The 23,081-nt window shown below is 49.4% G+C and overlaps 1 protein-coding gene across 4 annotated transcripts; it reads left to right on the plus strand.

The window, feature by feature from the left end:
- The first annotated feature begins 8,393 nt into the window (after window positions 1-8,393).
- Window positions 8,394-20,853, plus strand: CILP (cartilage intermediate layer protein). 4 transcript variants are annotated; one of them, XM_026855946.1, is made up of 9 exons: window positions 8,394-8,618; window positions 10,302-10,425; window positions 11,584-11,667; window positions 12,649-12,702; window positions 14,141-14,326; window positions 15,464-15,778; window positions 15,887-15,995; window positions 16,434-16,591; window positions 17,223-20,852. In XM_026855946.1, exons 2-9 carry the CDS (start codon window positions 10,368-10,370, stop codon window positions 19,562-19,564), a joined length of 3,306 nt encoding a protein of 1,101 aa, XP_026711747.1. In that variant the 5' UTR covers window positions 8,394-8,618; window positions 10,302-10,367; the 3' UTR covers window positions 19,565-20,852. The 4 variants fall into 4 exon arrangements, with proteins under 4 accessions (XP_026711747.1, XP_026711748.1, XP_026711749.1 ...); XM_026855947.1 differs by lacking the exon at window positions 12,649-12,702 and having other exon boundaries at window positions 17,223-20,853; XM_026855948.1 differs by lacking the exons at window positions 12,649-12,702; window positions 14,141-14,326 and having other exon boundaries at window positions 17,223-20,853.
- Window positions 20,854-23,081: the final 2,228 nt, after the last annotated feature.

Consider the following 23,081-nt stretch of genomic DNA (forward strand, 5'->3'; position numbering starts at 1 on the left):
ATGCCAGAGGGGACCCTCCCCACCACCTCCTTACCTGGCCAGAGCATCACCTGCCAGCACCATGGGAATGAGACAGGTCCTTGGGGGAAAAAAAAGCACAGAAACCACAAAGAAGTTGGGTGGAAGCCTATTTATTACAGCAGCCAACTCCTTCTCGCATGAGTCTCCTGGTTAGAGCCGAGATTAATGTGGCCCCACATGCTCATCCTTATTTTTCCTTTCATTTAGTTCTTTGCACCTGCACTAAAAGCAATTAAATAGCAACTCAGGAATGTATTCCCTGTTTGTCCTCCTTCCCGGCTGGCTGCCTTTTTGTCTAGAAATGTCCTCTCCATCCCCGACTGTATGACGCAAGAGGGACAGGATTTTTCTTGGGAACTGTAAGCCTCACTCATGCCACAACAAAGCCTTTGGTCCCTGTTCAGAGAGGATTTTTTTAGCATGCCATCATGCAGAAATGTCCTGGGCATGTATTAGCAATAAGTCTTCTTTTAAGGGTGGGGTCCCTTATTAACATTACTATTTTTCTCCAGCATTTGCACAGTAACCCCCTTGTGTTTTCTCTTTTTTTTTTTTTTTCTCATCTCAAAGGTCAGCTTGGATGTTGTCTGCTCAGCAGCCTTCAGCTGAATCTCTGAACACTGGTTTAACAATCAGAGGTTTTTGGTCCCCAGGATTAGGAAACACTGCTGGCAGGCAGGGCTTGTTTCCATACACCCCGGCTCGGCTCTTTCCGAAATCCCCTCCTTTTGGGCTGCTGCCCCAGAACATCCCTGGAGCTGCAGCCCAGTGCTTGGTCACAAGGAGTCAGAGCATCTCCAGGCATCCCCAAATACGACTTTTCTCCCCAAATCCATACATATCATCCCAGGATGCTGGAGAAAGCAGACACCCAAAAGCCACAACAGGTAGCACAGGCTCAGTGGCAATTTTTGTGTGAGCAGACCTTAAACAAAAATGCCAGTTGTGTTTCTCCATCAGACATCCCATGTAAATTGGGATCTCATTCAGGGAAAGCGGCATGGGATATAATTTCCATTAACCTAGTGCAAATGTAGGGCAGGGAACCGGCTGCCATTTATCCTAATAAATCACCACCAGGGTCTTGGCTTCACAAAACAGAAAAACTTGTATTTTCACCTCGGAGAGAAGCTCCTGCTGCTGGGCATTATGGGGGACAATGATTGCTCTTTTTCAAGCAGAGCCATCCTACACAGCACCCATCACCTACACCCTCACCCCCAGCACCCTCATCCCAGGCAGGTGCTTCTGCCTGGCTGGCATCCAAAAATTCCCCTTTGCTCAGAAAAACCTCGTGATTTCAGAGTTTTTAATGCTGATCTTTTTTTTTTTTTTTTTCCCCCTCCAATTCTTCTTCTCCTCCTTCAAACCTTGAATTGTCTCAGGAGCAGCTCATCCAAGGAAATTTTTGTCTCATATTGGACTTGAAACAGAAAGTCTAGTCAGGGACATCTGACATGCAGTGTTTTTGTGAGTAAATACCAGCATCCATGAAGTCATTTCCCAGGGTTAGAAATGAGCTCACCTCTGGAACGGCTTCTCTTCTTACCCAAAGTTCACAAGTCAAGTGGTTGTGAAGCTCCCAGTTTTCATCCTTATTAAAAAACAGTATTGGGGCTGTGTGCAGCATGGTGCCACCTCCAGCTGTATGACACAGATGGGTCTGTAGCAGGGCATCACCCTAAATTCCCTGAAATCTTTGCAGCAAAAGGCAGAGGACCAAAGCTCAGCAGTCACTGGGGATAAACCACCATCTCATTCTGTCTGCTCACCCAGCCCTGGCTGCTCTGCCGAGCCTGCCAAGAGGGACAAGAATTGCTGTCCCTCGTGGGGATAATCTGGGTCATTCTGGCCCCCTCCTAAAAGTCCTTGTTTAAAACAGAGGGAGGGATCTCCTCTGCCCACCAGGCTCAATATCTTGATACACTGTGTCTTTGGACCATTTCTTGGTGAAATAACATGCTGTTTCTGCTTCAGCTTCGTATATCAAAACCTCGCTGGAGATCTCACCAGTAAAAGCCCTTCTCCAGGGGGTATCATGCCATCAGACAGCAGCGCTGAGAAACACATGCTCTCAATACTCAAACCCACTGCAATTCCCCTCTTTTAATACTCTGGCTGGTGCTCCTGGTGTTGCTGAACCCAGCACATCGTGCTGAACATCCAAGTCACAGAGCCAGCCAGGATGGTGTAAAGGGTGAGGACTCCACTGGCAGGAGAGCCCAGATGTCCTGAGCATCATTTCCAAAGGTTCCCCAAATTTACATCTTCCCATGCGGAGCAGCAGCTCTCAGGGTCTTTCTTCCATCTTTCACCAGGACATCTCGATGAGAGCAAAATCCCCCTTCCCCATCTCTAAGATAGACAAGAAGAAGAGTTAATTTATCACCCTAGACCAAACTCTAAGGTCAAGCTCCAGAAAATGTGGTGAGCTTTGGTGCTGAGCCCTGTCTGCTCACTGCCAAGAGATAGAACCTGTGTGTGTGCATCGCCACTCCACCCACAATTCATCTTTCCCACAGCAGCTTCACTTCCTTGCCCTGGCTGGAAACCCCAGCTGGGGGGATTTGTTTGGGAAGTCTCACCCGGGACCCCAGTCCTGTGATGCTCCTGTCCCCAGTAAACCAGGAAAATCACCCATAGGGTCGATGGAGGGGCCATGGATCCCCTTCAGCTCTGGCACATGCTGACCCGGCCAGGGCTTTTGCTGCCCTAACTGGGTATTTTTCTTGAGCTGGAAGAAATTATGAAATCCCAATGTTTTCACTGTGACTAAACCATGGAAGTGAACAATTTTGCTCTTGTTTTTGGATGGGTTTTAGTTGCTCTCCTTGTCTTTGCCTTTCATGCCCTCTTATATCCTCTGCTTTTTTTTTTACTCCCTGTGGGACCTGCACATTGAGTTGCTCCAAACATCAAATATTCTCCTCTCTCCACGCTCCCAAATTGGATTGTGTGTCCCAAGGCCATATTTCAGTGCTCCCTTTGGATGCTCTTTCCCAAACACGGGCCAGACTCAAGGGCTGGTTTCTTTCATTTCACTGTGGTAGAGATGCGATGTGGGGAGAACTGAAAGCCCTGTGGGACCCTCAGCAGCATTACCTGGGACTTGCAGGAGTGAGAAGCAGGGAAAACCTCCCCCAGAACCTCTTTGCCCCGCGCTTTGTATCTGCAAGCAGTTTTCAAGCCTTAAAAACACCATTGGGTGAGCTTTATGCAGGGACATGACTGCTTTTAGGGAAAGATCAGTGGTGGGGAGAGATGCCATTACTGTTGAATTAAATGAGCTGATGGGATATAATTTCTGCTTCCCTGCCCTGTTTTTATCCTCCTGCAAGAAACCTGCTCTGAGCTGAGCCCTGGGTCTGGGGGACCCTGGTGTCCCTCAGGATGAGCATCTGTGCTGACCTCTCCGCCGGGCTGGATGTGGCCTCTGGGGGAGGCGTTTCTGGGAGGCAGTGCTCGATCCAATGCAGGGAGCATTGTGCTGAGTTTCTCTCGGAAGAGCTTACCTCCCGTGCTGCCTTCACGACCTGCTCCTGCCAGTTTTCATCTCAGCCAGTCCAAGCTACTCACACCAGGTGGCTGCCAGCCCTCCCCTTCGCCAGCGCTTGGCCCCCACCAAACACTTCTGCCTGCACTGTCAGCAAACCCACATTTACCCTCTGGCGAAAGCTGATACAGCCATGACCGCCCCAGGCAGAGACCAGCCATTCTAAGCGTGTCCTTGGCATGATGCATGAGGTTGTGAGATATTTTATGGCTCCAGTCACCCCCACAATCACAGGAGCTCCGGGAAGGGGAGGGTTTTCCATGTCTTCTTTTGCCAGCACGGATGCTGGCAAACTCTTTCAGAGTCGAAACTCAGCGGCAGATCGGCCCCAATTACCCCCGCCCAGGCTCAGCTCCACGTCGCTCAGTGCCATAACTAATCTGAAATAAATTCATGCATGGTTCAACAGTGAGTATCTACCACCTGCCCAGCTCCATCCCTTGCACGTTTTCTGTCCATCCCAAGTAGATGCTCATCCACACACTAAAAAGCAGTTTTTAGCCTGATGCTCCACATTCATTGCTATCACCATTGCCTCTGGTCTGGCTTATGTGGCCTACAACTCTCCTACATGCTGGGTTGAATCCCTGCAGAGCAGGAGGGACACAAACCATGGTGTGCTGGAAGACCCAAGCCCTCCCCTGCACGCTCAGAGGTCATGCAGTATTTTGCTGGTTTTTAGGAAAAGCTGGCTGGTGTAAATCAGCTGCAAACCTGCCTACCTCCACCTGGTTTATAGCAAGAAAATCAAGGAGGAAAAGTCACAGATGAGGCCAGGGATGGCCATGCTATGGGTGGGAGGATGCCCTCCCCACCAGCACGGGTGCAGAGCCTGGAGTGCATCCAAGCCCAAAGCTAATGCCCGTAAATGAGAGCAATAAATTAAGGATGTCTTCAGGAGCAATTAATTGCCCAAATAACATGTACTTTGACACAGGATGGTCTTTGTCCACCAAACCCTGTGCAGAGCTAAAGCAAACAGGCAGCAGGCTGTGGGTTGGTGTTCTGCTCCTGCTCTTCCTCTGCGGTTTAAATGTCCCCACTGAGGCGCTGCCCGGGCTCAGACCTGGCCACGTTCCCACTGTGCCCACCCGCATCCTGCAGTTGCATTTCCATCAATGATCTGATGTTGTGCAATAACTCAGGCCCTGTCACTAGCCGGCATCTGCTTTCTTAATTTCCCCAGCTCAGCAATACAATTAAAAGGGGATTCACTACTGAGACACTTCTGGCACTCTCATAGCATCTCCCGTCTCTGTTTTTCCAAGCTGTGATGGGGAAGGAGAGATGGCAGGGATGGACACAGCGTCCAGGAGGGAGACCCCAGCGGGACCTTTCGGTGATATGGGATATCCCAGTGAACAGTGAACCCCTCTCCAGGTGACATGGGTCTGGATGTGTGCAGCAGGGATACAGGTAACAGTCCCTGGGCACTCAGATAACAGCCATGTCCTGCAAAAGCACCAGGAAAAGCCCTTTTTCTTGACAGATGTGATCACAGAGCAGGGGATACCCCTGGTTTTACATCCCGGGGGTGTCAGTCATGTTGTGCTGGTGCCTGCAGACATCTGGGGGCTCACCTCGTGGCCAGACCCACAAACAGTGCAATTGCAGCCACTTGCTTTCCCCAGATCTTGGCTCTTTCATTGCTCCAGAAAATGCCTTCGTGACCTCCAGAGCTAAAATCAGTCTTTTTCTGGCTCCTGGCTTTCATGTCATCCCCCTGGGTGGTGCTTTTTGCATCTGTTCATAAATGATGCACACGGAGCTGAGCACTGCTCAGCCACAGTCGAGGCTTTAGCTCCTAAGTAAATCCTGCCAGGGGGGAAACGTCCGCTTGCTCCTTTTCTCCCAGCCACAGTCTGTAAATCCTCGTCTGCACAATAAAAACAAAGTCCAGTAGTTCATTTTTTGGGCTCTTTTCCAAAGCTTTTAGGCAGCTGGAGTGTGATTTTGTGCTGATGAAGCGGTGGAGGAGGGCTTAAGTGAAACAATATTGCAATGGCTGCCAGGTTTGCTGGTGGTTCAGAGCTCAGAGTGAACCCCGGGGACCCACCACATCTCTAAGTTCTCCTACAAACCATGGAAATCTCCAGTCCAGCTCCTGGGATAGCAAAACAGGATTTAAAAAACAACATTAGCCACCCCTGGAGCATGGCTGGTGAAGTGCTGGGAGCCAAGTGCTTAACGAAATCCCAGCTCCCAGCTCGCCCTCCTAAACCATGCAAACTTCCCCAAAGTGTTTGGGATGGAACAAAGTCATCAATCAGTTATTTTAACTCACATCTCCGTAAACAGGAGCAAGCCCAGAAACACGCAGCAGGGGAAAATAACCGTCAGCTCCCTTTGGTGGAGTGAAGAGGGTGCAGGGAGGGAGGATGGGGGCAGCCAGCAGGGAGCTGAGGACAGCCTTGGCCCCAAAGGGCATTCCATAGACCCCATAGGGTATTTCACTATAGGACACTATAGGCCATTTCATGGGGTGCACAGAGCATTTCACAGACTCCACAGCCTGCAAATCCCATGCCCAGCCCTGAGAGCAGCTCCACCATCCCTGCCACCCTCCCAGCACAGTGCAGTCAGCTTTTGGTGATGGTCACTCTGCCAATGTCATATTGGAAAGGCTGGGAGGCACAAATAACCAGGATGAGCATCACTAACCTGTTTTCCTCTGGATTTATTAGAGGCACACAAGAAGAACAATGGAGACAACCACGAAGGAGTGTGGAGAGGGAGGTGGTGTTGCAGCATCAGTTATCTTACACTGCCCCATCCTTGGCACTGGTCAGGGGAAGCATTAAGCATGGCAGCATTCACATAAATACCTTATGGCTTTGTACTTACACATTGGTGATGAAACCATGGAAAAATCTCATGAAAGGCAGTCAGGACCCCTGGGGTTAACCCAGGAGGGGAATGTGTCCGTGAAGCTGCGGCTCTGCTGCATTGATGCTTTGGTTGGGAAACACCAGCCTTGGACAGCTGAACCCAGAGCCAGAAAGATGGTGTGGGATGCATCCTTCCCCACCAGCCAAGGGTGCTACAGCCCTGCAGAGTGGCTCCTCTGGGCACGGGGCAGCACCCACTTGTTCCCTCCACCCCGTGGGTCAGGACATCATCCACCCTGGGCTGATAGAAAGCAACCGAGCACCTCCTGGAGCCATGGTGCAGCTGGTGGTGCTCAGTGCTGGAAACATCTGGGGTTCTGTTCATGCTGTTCCGTCCAATGTCAGCCACACACCAGAGCTGCAGCGAGGGATGGCCAAGCCAAAAGAGATTGTGCAACCAGACTTTTCTAGAGACTTGGTTTTCGCATGAATTCACATGTCCCAGACCTGCTCCGGAAGCCACACACGTCTCCTTCACTTGTCTTGCAGGAGCCATGCTGGAGAGGAGACACCCATGCTATGGAGGAGACACCTATGCTAAGGAGGCTGCAAAATTCCCTGCAGAAATGCCTGCAGCTGTGCTGGGCTAGAGCTATCACCTGGTTTCCATAAAATAAAGAATATATTTTTCCTTTTACAGAACAGCATGTTTCCTTACCTCGCAGTGCGACCCATGGAAACCAAAGCCAGCGTGTGCCAAGCAAGCAGCAGGGCTGAAGCTGCCCGCCATGGCACCAGTGCTGTGCTGGGGATGGGGCAGCTGCAGCAGGAGGCAGGCACCGTCTGGGGAAGATGAAATCCTTGCTCTCAGTCTCAGCACCTTTCACACATCTTTTCCTCATCACGGCAGGGAAATGCAGCTGAGCTCTGTGTTTATCTCACAGGTCTGGGGCCTCAGGCTCATCAGACACTCCTTGCCCACCAGATAAACATTCTGCCATTTTTTGGCACATCTGAGCTCTTTTTTCCTTTGTAAACATAAACAGGAGCTGCTGCAGGCCAGCACCAATTATTTTTTATGTGACATCTTGATTTACGTTCCTCTTTCACCGCTCCCTCTGGCTGCGGGGCCGGCAAAGATTACTAAGAGGCAGCCCAGGACACTGCCGGCACATCCTGCACGCTGCTGGCTGCCCGACGCCTGTCCCCAGCCTTCAGGGATGCCTCCTGCCCTGTAAAGCACGTTTTCACACCAAACTCCTGCAGCAAACTGGCAGCACAGCCCCACGGTGCCCGGGGCTGTGTGCATGGGTGGTACTCACTCACGCATGGCCCCATACTTTGTGCAATACCCAGGAGCCCCGAGTCAGGACCAGCTACCATGAGTTACACGGGAAAAACGTGGCTGTGCAGGGAGGAAGAATGTGGTGGGGTCAAAGCCAGCCTGGGAGGCTCTTGTTAGGACCTGTTGCTAGATCTTCCCGAGGCTCAAGTGAGACACAGTCACATTTATTTGCGAGGATGGGCCTGCCTCTGCAGCTCTCTGCTACCCCGTGTCCAAACCAATCCACCTGGCTTTGTCCCACATCCCTGCAGCACCCTCATTTGACCCCTGCCAGAGCCAGTGTGGGGGGCAGAGGCGAGCAGGTAGCACAGGCAAGGCAGGCAGCACGGGGGACAGCACCCAGCCGACCTCTGCCCCCTGCCTGTGAGATGTGAGAACCCCATAGATGATGCTGAGTGGGCACCGTCTTTGTCCCAGACTGGGCGAGAGCCAAAAAAGCATCCCTGTAACTCATTGCACGGCGTGTCCATACACTGTATCTCCATCTTCAAGGCTCAGCAGCATCTGTTTTGGATCCGGACTGAGGGAGAATCCCTAACAGTGATGGTGCTGTGCCAGGATGAGATGCCCACACCAGGACGTGGTACCCACACCTTGCCCTGCCCCGCCGTCAGCAGCACCCTGCCACGCCATGGCATCGCCACCAGCCCCAATGGCTGCTGTTTCACCGAGGGTTTGTGTTTACCATCACCTTGCTAAGGGATTATTCAGCCTGCGGTTTCCTCGCTCGTCCGATCTGTTTTTGCTCGGCAGCCAGTGGCTCGCTGCCATCCCCTAAGCTACACGCCGGGCTATATAAGCGACCTCGCTGCCTCGGCTGCGGGGAGACTCGTGCGCAGCCCGGATCAGTGGCAGTGCAGGGGAAGTTTCGGTAAGCTGCAACTCTCTCTCTTCTTCCCAACCGGCTGTAAATCTCTTTAACCCGCAGCTGACAAGCTCTCGCTTCGCCCCCGGACCGCAGCTCAGCTGGCAGCTCTGTGGTGAGAGGACGAGACTCTCCTTAATTGGGGTTTTTATGGGTTTTGTAGGCAAGAGGAAGAAAACCAAACCAACCCTACTAAGTTTTTCCCCTTTGTCACAGCTAGCAGTTATATAATTTTCTGGTGTTATTAAGGCAGCATAATTAAGAGCGTCTGTGATTGAGGGCAAGGTAGAAATTAATTGATGGGCAGATAAAGGTGCAGAGGCTGTGGGCTGGAAAACATCAGTGGGGACGTGGTTCTGTGTCCCACTTCTCTGCTGTACATCCCAGCTTGTGGGTTTGGGGCAGGGTTATGGGGACGGCAGGAGCGGGGGGCTCGGAAGGGGATGGTGTTTTGCTCACATGGGGCTGTTTGATCTCCCACAGCTCTATCCCACAGTGGCTCCCCCAGCCAGAGAGGGGACATGGCTAATGCCGAACCCTCCCTGCCACCAGGATCCAGCCACTTGATCCCCCTCTTTCCCAGCATTGTGTGTCCTGGGGGTATATCCTGTCCCAAACCCAGCGCCAAACAAGTCACAACCAGCTTACAGAACAGCCACCGAGTGGGAAACAGGCTTTCAGCCTGGATTAATTTTTCCTGGTTATTGTCTGGCTGCAAGTTCACAACCCCCCTCGCAAGCCCACAAAACACCACTCATGTGTTGCTTGTTATTTTTGCTTGACTGGGATTTGCTGAGCCATAATCAAAGTATTTCCTAGTCCCACATGCCCTGGTCTCAGAGGGGATGGTTAATACTGCTTACAAATAATGGTGTTCTCGCCTGCTCTTTATGAGCCTCATTTTGTGGGTAAACTGAGGCACTGAAAGGCTGAGGCAATATTTTCCACCCCAAGTTCATTAATTTTGGGTGCATAAATAAAGCACCTGGAATTCCAGCTGGTGTCACCTGGGATAACACCAGCTCCATGGGTACCTTCAGAAATTAAATACTCGATGCTTGACAACACAGGATTAAGGGACTCCAGAACAAAATCTGAAGTCACTGAGCTGTGTAAGAGCAACACAAAGCCTCAGTCCCTCATCTCCACATGCAGAAAAAGGAAAATATTTGGCTTCTTGCTCACATTTGTAGTGAAGTCTTGGCTTGTGTGCGGGGTTTTCTGCTTTCAGAGGCATTCTGGAGTCTTTCCCCTCCCCACGCTCCTGGGATGTACTGGGGTAAGTCGCTAACGTCACACTAAGCTCAGTTTGCAGGCAGAGGGATGGAGGCGTGGTGTCCCTGCTCATACTGGGGGCCAGAGTGGGGTGCTGGAGGGCTGGTGGAGCCCTGTGGGCTGTGAGAGCATCCCTGCAGAAGTAATTAAGCTGTTGCAAGGCACTTCAAGGAGGTGTCGTTACAAACCAATGCTCTGCAGAATAGATTTGGGCGCAGATGTGACGGTGAGAAGCAGAGGGGATGCGAGCACAGATGTGGAGCCCCTGTTGCTCCCCCCTCGGGGGGTAAGTGGGTGGCCAGGGGGTATAAACAGCTGCATTGCATGTTTTGGACTGGTTCAGCCTGGGAGCAGCTCCCCGAAAGCAGCAGAACCCCAGGGTGAGCCTTGACGTGGCCGGGTTTTTCTCTGCAGGTCTGGGGAAGGGGTGGGACAGCTGTGGATACTCCAAGAAGTCCCCAGTCACCTCTGGAGACAATAATGGTCACCGTGAAAGGATGGATCCTCCTCCTTGTTCTGGGAGCCACATCCATTTTAGGTGAATAAACATTTCTATTCCCCTCACCGTGCTGTCCCCTGCCCACGGGCATGCCAGCAGACACGGGCCTGATGGTGATGCCAGGTGCTGCCTGGGGTCAGGGCGGCCTTTGCCTGGACAAACCATTTCTAGAGGAGGGCTGGCGCCCATCCAGCCCCCGCACCACGGGCAGAGCCCATCTGTGAGTCAGCCAGCCTCTGGTTGACCAGGGATGAGGCTCCCTCCTCTCCACTGGCTGTGCTGGGACCATCCCTACTTGCCCACCAGCTCCCATCTCAGCTCCCCAAGCAACCCACCCTGGCCAGTGCCTCAACCATCGCCAGAGCACAGAACAACCCCAGGCTCTGAGCTGAGCCCTGGGGAAGCAGTGACGTGGCTCTTCTCCAGGAGAAGATGCTCTGGAGCAGCAGGATCTGTCCACTGCTGGTCTGCAGGTCACACATACCAAAGCGCTGAGCAACCTGTCCCTCTGCTCTGGGGCATCTTGCAGAGAAAACCTGTTGTTTGCAGGCTCTTTGGATTTGCTTTCCGAGGCTATAGAGGAATTTTACTTTGAAGTGCTCTGGCCAGATGCCCAGGGATAAGAACAGGGAGAGTCAATTTGTTGTTGGGGGAGATGCCCAGAAGCCCAGCTGAGCCCCCAGGAGCTGGGCACAGGCAAGAAGCAGTGCTGGGCAGCTTTGGGCTTACCTCCTCATTTTAAATAGAACTGCTCCCAGCAAGCAACCCAGGAACCAGCCACGACCACCAGCTCCCCTCAGGCACATGGGTGGCTAGCAAGGGCAGAAACCAGTCCACGTCCCATAGCAATAACCAACCTCATCCACATTGGGTTCGTTTCTCCCTGCACAGGATAGGTTTTATATCTCCAGCTATAAAAAGATTATTTGATCTGAGCTGCTCCAATGCAGAATGCACAAAAAAAAAGGTTTTTCTTGGGTGATAAGGGAAATGGCAAATTTGCATCATACCTGAGCTGCAGTGATGCTGTGGGACATCTCTATCATGCCCTTCACTCAGCATCTCCGGCACTGCATCCCACAGGAGCTCTAACTGGCGGTTCAAACCAGCCACAACCCAATGGAAAAGCTGAAAAACTGAGCCTAAGGATGCCCACTCCCTTGAATCTAATTTCTTCTCTAATTTATTGACCCTTAGGTCAAAGGCTTCTGAAACCAGGCCTCAGCAGGATCCAGATAGGACAGAAAACCTTCAGCCCACTTGTAATGCTCAGCTTGGAGAGTAAGTAATTTCCCAGCTCAGATGGCTTTCCCTTGCTGAGACAAGGGGTGTTTAGACGTGCATTATTTTTTTCAGCCTTAATTTACAACGAAACAATATTATTTGAGTAGATGACAATATTTAGGCAATGGAATAAATGTTAATCATCCATGACCTGTAGGGTTTTGGCTATTGCTGACACATGTTGTTGGCTCCTCTCCTGGAAAAGCGAAGGTCAAGTGCGTGACCACAGCCCTGACTCCCTGCGGGAGGCACGCACAGGCTGGGAGGGCAAGGAGAGCCCAGGGATGGGCAAGCACATGCTCCGACCTGCCCTTCCCCTGCCCAGCTGGTCCCCACACCTGGGCCAGTTTGTGACACCACTGCTTTAAAATTAAAGCCTTGGGGGGCATTAATTACCCAAAAAGCCCGCTCTGCTAGTTAGTCCCCAGGAAATACCCCAACGCCTCAAGTTTGGGGATTGAAAGCTTGGCTTGAGATTGAAATTCCAGCAGGCACTGAAAGGGCTGGACATGCTGATGGCGTAGTTGAGGGATTAGGGGACTTTCCCAGCCTCCCGTCCTGCTCCCAGCAGCTCTCTTAGCCGCTGAGAAGAATCAAAGCACCGAAAACACAGACACTCAGAGAGAGGTCCCCTCCACCTGCTGAGAGATATTTTTAGGAAAGCTACCAAGAAAATTGCTTTCCCCTCGAAGCAGATGACACAAGGCTGGGGCTTGCGGAGCAGAGGCTAACTCCTGCCTCTCTAGGGAGAAGTAAAGCAAAATCTTGATTTTTTTCACCAATGCAGTTGAAAACTAAAGTATATGCCCTTGGCAGCAGGGAGCTGTAAACTCAGATTTCACCTTCAGGAGAGGGTGTGCCAGACTTGCTTGGGTTGAGCAGCCGGGCTCGGTGCAGCCAGGCCGGTGGAGGGACTGGTGCTCGGCCAGGGAGCAGGCAAACCCTGCCCCAACCACCTTGCACGTCCTCTGCCCACAGGTACGAGGAGCAGCTCTCGCAGGGGAGACCCGACCTTCGCCTACGCCAGACGCAGTATGTTCCTGCTGGCCAGGGCCATGGGGTAGCCCCCAGCCCTCCCCATGTCCCTGCCAGCCCTCGAGCCCCTCTGCTTCTCCCCCATCCTCCACTTTCTGTTTTTTCTACTGTCGATGTGCTGCCCAGAGCCATATAATGCTGGTTTTCTCCACAGGACTGCCCTTCTCCTTTCTTATCACCAACCCTGCAAATTAAAGCAGCCAATCCCAGACTTTGGAGATTCCACTTTAATCTGTTGCATGTTAAACTTCTTCTTGGGGCAAGTACAGACAGACATTTAATCATGTGGCGCCTAGGAAGGGACGTCTCCAAGCTCACCATCTCCTGCATCCCCCATATTGCTAAATCAGGTCTATGGCTGCGCCACTTGGGATGCTGAACTGGAGATGCCGACGTGCCAACAGATTAAAAACTTGCCCATCTAAGCCAAGTGCTTGCTCCAAACCAGACATGACACTCCCTGTAGCTGCTGTCATTTAAATGGTCTTTTCTAGCCACCCACTTTTGTAAGGCAGGGGTTTGTTTTCAACCATCACTGTTGAACAGCCCAGCTGTGTGCCTGTCTGCCTTTCTAGGAAATAACCCGACCTGGTTTATTACAAATCAGGTGGAAGAGTAGGTGTGGGAGATGACACAGCACATGTCTCCAAGAAATTTCATTTTTAGAAACTTTAGTCACAAGTGTATCCTCGTAAACATTATTAGAACATTGTCATTTAAAAATAAATCCAAACCACAGACTCGGGGGGGGGGATCTCATCCATTCCAAGTAGTTTAAATTAATACTGTCTAGTAGCCCAGTTAAAGAAATTCCTTTAAAAATCTAACTGCATATTAGATCCTCAATAAACCCTCTTTGTGTTTTATAAATCAGCTGGCTCCTAATGTGCTCAGCCTGCTCAGCAGCATCTTGGGCTTCTGTTTTGCACACAGTAAAACTGGTGCTCGCAATAGGGGACAAACTCCCCCTGTAGAGAACATATGTTGAAATATGGTTAAAGACTTTCAACATGATCATACCAACAATTTTACTCTTTTAGAGGGATTTTTTTTGTTTTTATTTAACCACATTTGAGACACAGGCGAGCGTGGCCCCTCAGACAGCATTTAAATGACAATGTGTGTTTGATTTCCTTTAAGCCAAAGTTATTCAACACTAAGCATGAGCTGCATGCACTTTGCTCCCCTCAAGTTTATCTTAATCATCCTGAATTCAGTAGCCTGCAGGGAATTAAGCCAAAAGCCTTCAGATGCCTTCTCCTGCTTTATTTCCCAGCTCCCTGAGCACGCTTTGAGTTTGTTTAATCCATGTGGTGCATAATATCCAAATGCATAGTCTGAGCTATATAGAAGCTGCTAAGAAATCAACTGCCAGTTTTCGTGCAGTCGTACGTGTAATGTGCGTCTCAGTAACACACCGCTGATGTTATTCAAGGTCCACTGGTGCAAGATACAAAAAGGTTTTTGTCTCCATGGTCGAAATGGAGCGAGTGCTCAGCAAAGTGCGGCCAAACCGGTGTGCAGAAGCGTACCAGATCCTGCCTAGCTGAGCGCCTCCGGGGCGTGCACTGTAATGAAGCAACTGAGGAAGGGCGGCTCTGCATTGGACATGTTTGCTCAGGTGCTCCTCTAACCTCACATACGGGCAGGGGATCATGTCCTGATCTCACCACCGCGTAGGCATTGTACTCCCTTCACTGTCATTTTACTATCTATCTTTCCCTTGCCAGAATTTCATGAGGCCTTCCCAAGCAGAGCTGGAGAATACTAAGGGAGCAGAGTATGGGGAGTTTATAGCCAAATAGCAAGATAAGGGGGGGATCCAGATATGAGGAATCATCAGGGATCCATAAATATGCTGGGGATATAGAAAAAAAAATCTCATTAATCTTGTTTTAATAGCAGCTCTCAAGGTGGAGTCAGCAATTGCAGGCAGCTGCCTCTGTGCAATCTCCAGGAAGAAGAGTTGGGAATATTGAACTGTCACAGCCCCTGCTGAACGGGCTTGTAATTAATTATGTTATTCTTATAATCCCCTTTTAAACAAATCATTCTGAAAATAGTCTATGTTTTCTCCAGGAAAGTTGTTTCAGGTTTTCCCTGATTTCTTCCATTTATTTCCAGCTATAAAAAAAATTACCAGGTAGCTCTGCACAAGGATGCTCTGTGATTGTAAAAGGAATGACCTGAGCCCTTGCCTTGGGAGGAGACAGATTATTGTTTAGGATTAATCTCTGTAAGTAATGAAAATGTTTCAGAATTACTGTTTGGGAGACCATTCATTAATCCCATCAGGTAATGATCATCTCGCAATTAGCCTATGTCCTGCCCAAGCCAGGATACCACTGAATAAGGGGAGACAGCTTTTAAGACAGACCAAAGTCATGACTTTTGGGCATGAGTTGGTAACAGAAAACTAAAAAGTTTAAGGCATTTGGAATTTTGCAGGGTTGAGCTCACATGCTGATCTGGATTCAAATTTCCCAGAAATTCAGCCCTTTGGGGAAGGTAAATAACAGTTCCTTGCTGTAATTATATCCACGTGGCTGCTTGCTACTAATTGTCAGGTTCAAAATGACATCGTCCCTGTGTTTCTAATGTGCAGCTGTTGATAATCAGTAAAAATGTGTTTTGGATACAATTTATTCCTTATACAGTATCTGCCTTATTGCATCTAAATTAAAAGCAGACACAAGACCGTTCCATGAGTATTACAGGGACTCAGGGCTGCTTTCTGACTTGCCTGCCTCTCCTTCAGCCTGCAACATCACCTGCCCCATGGGCCGCGTCAACGCCGACTGCGACGCCTGCATGTGCGAGGATGCAACCCTGCACGGGAAGGTCTCTCTCGAGGATGGGTCACCCGCTGCCGATGCCCGGGTCTACCTGCAAGCCAAGAATCTCAAGCTGTTGACAACAGCTGATAACAGGGGCATGTTTAGGATCCCAGGGGTTTGTCCCGATGGCAAAAACACTCTTAAAATAAAGAAAGCCAAATATGCAACAGCGACTGTCACTGTGCCTGAGAGCAACAGAAGAAACCTGGCGATCCAAGTGCAGCTGCAACGATCAGGTAGCCCCAAAGAGGGGGGGAATGTAAGAGACTTTACATAGTAATCAGAAATAAATGGTGATTTTAGGGGGAAAAGAGTAACATGATGGCCTTCTCCTCCTCCCACAGGCAAACCCTACATTTTCAGGAGCCCTGAGGACAAAGCCAGGAGAGTGGGACAGAGTGTGTCATTCTGCTGTGATGCCCTTGGGAGCCCAGCCCCTGACCGATACCTATGGTAAGGAACTTAAGTTTGATCTGACAGAAGTCTTACCTGTCCCTCAAATTCAATTTTTATCTCCTTACCATCTCCATAAAGGTGTTTTTTTAGCTATAAATGAGCTAGATACACTGGTTTCCTCAAGATGTGCAGAGCTGGCATGTCTTGTCGGGTGCAGTAATGTCATCTGCAGAGGGGCTTACTGGGAAAAACAGAAGTTTGAAAAACCTCGTCAGGCACAACTGGCAGCTCTGCCTGCCTGCTAGTCACCCAGAAGCCACATCTCAGTACTGCCAGGGGAAGGGGAGTAACTTTTAGGCAATGGCACCTAGCCAGACTACAAAGGGGGAAACAGGCAAGAAGTCTGGCAAAATCCGCATGGCAGGATGCAGGATTGCTCTGCTCCAGCTAGGCAGTCAGCCTCTGTCCCCTTAACTGGCTGCCTGTTCCTGGCAGGTACCACAATGGCTCATTGCTGGATCCTTCCTTATACAAATATAAAAACAACCTGATTCTGAAGAACCTGAAGAGAGACCAGTCTGGAGAGTATTTCTGCAAGGCCAGCAGTGCTGGGGGGTCAGCAAAGTCCCAGTCAGCCAAGCTTGCTGTCATAGGTAAGAGAAAATGTGCACAACGATCTCCAAGCAGCTGGGGAGGTGGTGGCGAGCAGAAACCAGAAACTGTGATACATGTGGGAAAGAAAAGTCACAGGAAAAATATTTGAGGTTTATTTCATGCATCCGTTAGCAGATAAGCTCATGTGAGCTGGTTATGAACCAGATGCTCTATACGAACTGGAGCTCTGGATTGCAGGTGACCTGCCAAGCTCAATCTGCTGGTTTCAGCAGATTTCTCACTGTACTTGCTGTCTGACATGTGAATATTTGTTTGTTTAGGGTGTTGGGGTTTTTTTTTAAACTTCAGGACACATTTTTGTCTGTCCATAGCCATAAAGCCAGGCAGATGCAGAACATCTAGCTGAGGGTGAGTTGGATGGCAGTGGTGGGTAAGCAGGAGCTGGGATGCTCCTCAAAATGGAACTGCTCTTAATCAGGTACCTCAAGTTAAAGCTGAGCACCTGTTTCACGAAACAGAGGCCAGATGAATTCAGCTAACCAAAATTCTGGTTTGTGGCTGTGAAAACCTCAGTTCCTGGAAGCAATGTTTAGCTCTGAGTTTTTCAGACCACATACCTATGAGTGTACAATTATTTTATGCTTCTCATTAAGAAATCCTATTTAACAGGAAGACAAGAGGCAGCCTGCAACTCCCAACCCCAAAGCCACCTCATCCGACTTCCTCACGACTGCTTCCAAAAAGAGACGAACTCCTTCTACTACGACGTGGGCAAGTGCCCAGCAAAGACCTGCACTGGGAAGCTGGATAAGGGACTCCGGTGTAGGGACAACGTTGCCTACTGCTGCGGGGTGTCCAAGATGGAAACCAGAGACATCTCCTGCAATGGCTACATGCTCCCCACTAAAGTTGTTGTAGAATGTGGCTGCAAAAAGTGCACCGAGACCAAAATAACGGTTCGAGGCAGAGCCACAGCAGCAGATAATGGTGAGCCACTGAGGTTTGGCCACATCTACATGGGGAACAAGAGAGTGAGTATGACTGGCTACAAGGGAACCTTCTCCATCCATGTGCCAGCAGACACAGAAAGACTAGTTCTAACTTTCGTCGATCGGCTGCAGAAGTTTGTGAACACAACAAAAGTTCTGCCCTTCAAGGAAAATGGAGGTGCTGTGTTTCATGAGATCAAGCTACTAAGAAAGAAAGCCCCTGTTACACTGGAATCCACTGAAACCAATGTGATTTCTTTGGGAGAAATGGAAGAAGATGATCCAATTGCTGAATTAGAAATTCCTCCCAATGCATTTTATAGGAAAAATGGAGAATCCTACAGAGGCAAAGTGAAAGCCAGCGTGACATTTCTGGACCCAAGAAACATCTCAACGGCCGCTGTGACACAAAGTGACCTGAACTTTGTAGATGAGGAAGGAGATGTGTTTCCACTCCGCACATATGGCATGTTTTCTGTGGACTTCACTGACGAACAGGGCACCGAGTCTCTTAATGCAGAAGAGGTGAAGGTTCATTTGGATGCTGCTCAGGTCAAGATGCCAGAGCACCTGCAAGAGATGAAGCTTTGGTCCCTGAACCCAGAGACAGGATTATGGGAGGAAGAAGGGGACTTCAACCTTGAGAAAAATAGACGGCGCAAAAGGGAGGAGAGAACTTTTTTGGTTGGGAACATGGAGATCAAAGAAAGGCGGCTTTTTAACCTGGACGTCCCAGAGAGCAGACGGTGCTATGTCAAAGTCCGAGCCTACAGAAGCGAGAGATTTCTGCCAAGTGAGCAGATCCAAGGGGTTGTGATTTCCATTATAAACATGGAGCCACAACCAGGCTTCTCCTCAAACCCCAGAGCATGGGGCCGTTTCGACAGTGTGGTCACAGGTCCTAACGGCGCCTGTGTGCCTGCTTTCTGTGACGAGCAAAACCCTGAGGCCTATGCAGCTTATATTCTGGCAAGCATGGGGGGTGAAGAGCTCGAAGCTGTCCCCTCTGCTCCAAAACTCAACCCTAATGCTATTGGGGTTCCACAGCCGTATCTCAACAGGCTCAACTACAGGAGAACAGACCATGAGGACTCCAACACTAAGAAAACAGCATTCAGCATTAACATGGCCAAGCCAAGCCCCAATTCTCCAGAAGACAACAATGGCCCTATTTATGCCTACGAAAACCTAAGAGAATGCGAGGAAGCTCCATACAGCGCTGCTCACTTCAGGTTTTACAGGATAGAGGGAGACCGGTACGACTACAACACCGTTCCTTTCAGCGAAGATGACCTCATGAGCTGGACTGATGACTACTTGGCATGGTGGCCCAAGCCCATGGAATTCAGGGCCTGCTACATTAAAGTGAAAATAAACGGACCGCAAGAGGTGAATGTAAGATCTCGTAACATGGGTGGGACGCACCCACGTACCATCGGCAAGCTCTACGGCATCAGGGATGTCCGCAGCATTCGTGACTCTGAGCAGCCGAATGTGTCAGCAGCCTGCCTGGAGTTCAAGTGCAGTGGCATGCTCTTTGATCAAGACCGCGTGGACCGCACGCTGGTGAAAGTGGTCCCACAAGGCAGCTGTCGCCGAGAGAGCGTCAACAGCATGCTCCACGAGTACCTGGTCAACCACCTCCCCATGGCTACAAACAATGACTCCAGCGAGTACACGATGCTGGCTCCTCTTGACCCGCTGGGACACAACTACGGCATTTACACCGTCACTGACCAAGACCCGAGGATCGCCAAGGAAATTGCCCTGGGCAGGTGCTTTGACGGCACGTCTGATGGCACCTCCAGAACCATGAAGAGCAACATTGGTGTCGGGTTGACTTTCACCTGTTCAGAGAAGAGCACAGCAGAGCAAAGCATCTTCCAGTCTCAGAGGAACTCAGGCCAGCAGTCCATACTGGTTCTGCCAGGGGAGAGCCCCGCGTACCGAAGGCAGCCGACAAGCCGCCGAACCACCCAAGGCAGGATCCCAGTGCGAAGTCAACGTTCTCCCACCTACTAGAGCTTTATAGAAGCCTCAGTAAAGTTGCTCACAATCGATTAAATATAATTTGAAAGTAACATCTACCTGTTAATAACCTAATTCAAAGCTGGTAGGTGTCATTATTTTTGAGAATTAAGGTGCACTTTTTTTTTGGCACCAGAAAGGAAAGACATAAGGCAAAACTTGTGGGACAGTAGCGGTAGTGAGTTTGTGTCTTATTAAATGCATCCATAGAAATCTTCTTTCTGCCTGACATTAAACAGCTTCACATGATAGCCTAAAGGGAAGACTAAACACACGATTCAATTAAGTCATGTACATAAAACATTCTGTTCTGCATCTGCAGACTTTGCCAGCCCAAGTACCTGTACAGTAGTTGGTAACATGAAAAGGAATAAACTGATTTCCTCATACTGAATTCAACTGCAAGGTTTTGTACTTGAAATGTAAGTATTTTATTTATTTCTAGCCTCTTTTAGAAAGACTATTCAAGCTAAACTACCGGCAGCTGCATTTCTAAGAACTCACATGCTTGATAGCACAGAGAAGCCATGTGGATTTGTAGGCTCCACATGGATAAAACTACAGTTTTCTCTTGCTTCTTGCATTATTTGACAAGAAAATCCATGCTCTATGATAGGCTAGGTTAATAAAAAAAGTCATTTTGTAACTTTGACAATGCTGTGTTGCTTTTGTGTTTGAAATGTCCAAGTCAATAAAGCACATGTAGAGCTGACCAAAGAATAACCTGCAAAATTTCACATTTCTGTTCACAAACAGGTCACAACTTTATCAGTGTGAGACTGATCCTGGGTATGTGCAAGGGGTTTGGTGGGTAGCTGGTGTTTCCCCAGGGCTTAGCCATGGTGTGCTGTGGTCAGGGAATCTGGCCCCAGCTTGAGATGCGGAGAATCTGCAGCAGCACTGGGAGAAATGAGAGCAGCAGGTCTGGGCGAGGGATGAAGCAAGGAGGCAGTAGCAGGGCTCCCAGCGCGGGACAAGGTCGGGGGAGAAGGGGGACGGGAACCTGTGCTTTAGGGGTGGCAGGAAACCGGGTGCTGTAGAGCCAGGCTGGGAGGTGCAGAGACAGGGAGAAGACAGACTTCCCTCCACATTCAGCAGCAGCGAGCAGGACACTGCTGAGCAAAAGCTGCTCTTAGCTGAAGGTACAGATTGCCATAGAAGGGGTCAGACAGACAGTGATCCATCTCCAAGTGACATATTAAGTTGCCCTATCAAACCCTTACTACTTCTAGAGCAGAATCAAGTACATCACCAGCACAAAAGACATCCTGGGTTTACACCCAAACACTTTTTTGGGGTGCAGGCAAACCAGCAAGCCTCCAACACTGACATTTCCACTGAAAGAGATCACAAGAAGGTGGGCAGTGCTACTGAATGAAAATTGGATTTCAAACACATGCTCAAGCATGGATTTCCCTCTCCTACCCTATCCCCTCCTAAGGGTACAAAGCCAGTTCTAGATCTATGCTGTCCTACCTACAGCCCATCAAGGGCATGACGAATCTGTCAATAGCATTTAGTAAGCTTCAGAACAGGTTCTCATTGTCTGACACGGGGCATCCAGGCACTAAGCACAGAGCTGTGCAGGACCAAATACCTATGCAGCCTGAATTATGCTTAAAAAGGTAAACCCCTCCCTAAATAATCCATGTTTTTATGTGAGTTGACAGTCATCAAAGAGAAGCAGAAAAGGAAGAGCTGTGGAATACTCTGGCACATCATCTTCATACCAATGAATTTAGACTCTGTTTTCTTTTGTGTTTAGTCTGCTGCGAGGGCTTGGCACAAGCTGGGGCCAAGGCAGCCAGTGGGGAGCATTAGCTCGGACCTTCCCACAGAGCTCTTGGCTTGCACTGCAGACTCGCAGAGAAATGTCTCTTCCCTCTGTTCCCCTCCTCCTCTGCAGACAGCCAAATCCCAAACTTGGTTTCATCACTTCAAGGGTGAAGTAACACAAATGACTTCTACAGACCAACCCAGGAGATACATGGATGAAAGCAGGTTTGGGATCTGGTCCCTGTGCTGCATGTGGGCTTGCCAGAGCAAAACGCAGCAGTGTTCAGGGCTCTTCCTTTTGGGAAGAAGTGTTTAACAGGAATGAAATAGTCACAGCCCTACAGCCTGACATTCTGCCTATCCATGAAACAGCCAGAAGCTCTCCAAGTTTCCCCAATCTATCCCCCACTGCAACTTAACTCTGACTTGGAGGAATAAACTAATCTCCACACTCAGCAAGTCCCTGAGCTCTTGGAGGAAGCTGCTGGCAGAGTACATGGAGACAGAGCAAGACAGAGGTTTCAAACACGGGTGCTTAAGCACTATCTCCAGAAAACAACCTTGGCCCAACAACCACCACACAGTACTAACACTTTGTCATTACTGATGAGCCACCGTGCCAAATACATTTAATGTCTATCTAGAAGAAAGTCTACCTAGCAGGTCCTAGCACCCAGCCCTCACACAAGGTTTATGCTATAGTTCAATGTCAGATCTGAACTTCTCCAGCTCCTGAGTGCTTGTGTTCATGGTCAGTGTACTGCAGTGTCTTTTCTGCAACCTGAAACCTAACCCACACTCCCACATACCAAAGGAGAGCATCAGCTGGAGGAATACAGGAAGGCTGCGACTCAGCTACTCCCTCAACCTTAGCCTTCAGACCACCAACCTTGAGAATCAGGCTGAAGCAGGAGACCTGACTCCTAAACGTCATCAGGTTTGAGGCTAATGGCAAGCATCTTCCTTTAAGGTCACTTAGTTTCCAACCCTCAGATAAATCTGGTGACCTATCCTTCCTCCTGTTTTTAAGAAAGGGAAAAAACTTCCCAGAAGCTACCAGGCTGTCAGCAGTTAGGATAAACAGGAGATATTCTTGTCGTTTCAACCTTCAAATTATTCAGGGATTTTGCAATCAACTTTTTTTAAAAAGACTCAAACACTCCTGTGCTTAGTCACTTACACTTTTTGTTTATTTGTAATTTATTCAGCAGAAAACAGGAAAAAAGGTTTCCTAGGAAGCAGGGGGAGTAGTAAGATCATTAAACAGATGCATGTAACTGTGAGTCACCAGCATACTAGAAAATATCACTCTCTAACATTTATTTGAAATTCAAGATTAAATCATCCCTATCTAACACCAGAGCCCTTCTGGTGCCCAAACATTCTACCAGTAATTTGGCTCCAGTGATTTTAAACTGAGCCATAGCGGATGCTGGGTCTATGAATATCCCTCGTACTTTCCCTCTTGTCTGAGAGGTGGACAGCTGTTTTATTTTGCTAGTATCACTTTCCAATTGCTAGGGTGGCTGTACTTGACCTCAGCAGTGATACTGGGGATTGAATCACCATGTCTATGTTCCAGAGTCAACCCTGACATGCTATTCCACACCTCGTCAGTGAATGCCCCGTTTTTGTTTTGCCTGTTCTGCAAAAATAATCAGATTTTCATTACCTACCGAGTTAAATCCCTACAGAGTTAGGTGAAAGCAAAGTTTCCAAAAAGACATTTTGGCTA

This window comes from Athene cunicularia (assembly GCF_003259725.1).
Source record: "Athene cunicularia isolate RWA chromosome 10 unlocalized genomic scaffold, athCun1 chr10_part1, whole genome shotgun sequence".
NCBI lineage: Eukaryota > Metazoa > Chordata > Aves > Strigiformes > Strigidae > Athene > Athene cunicularia.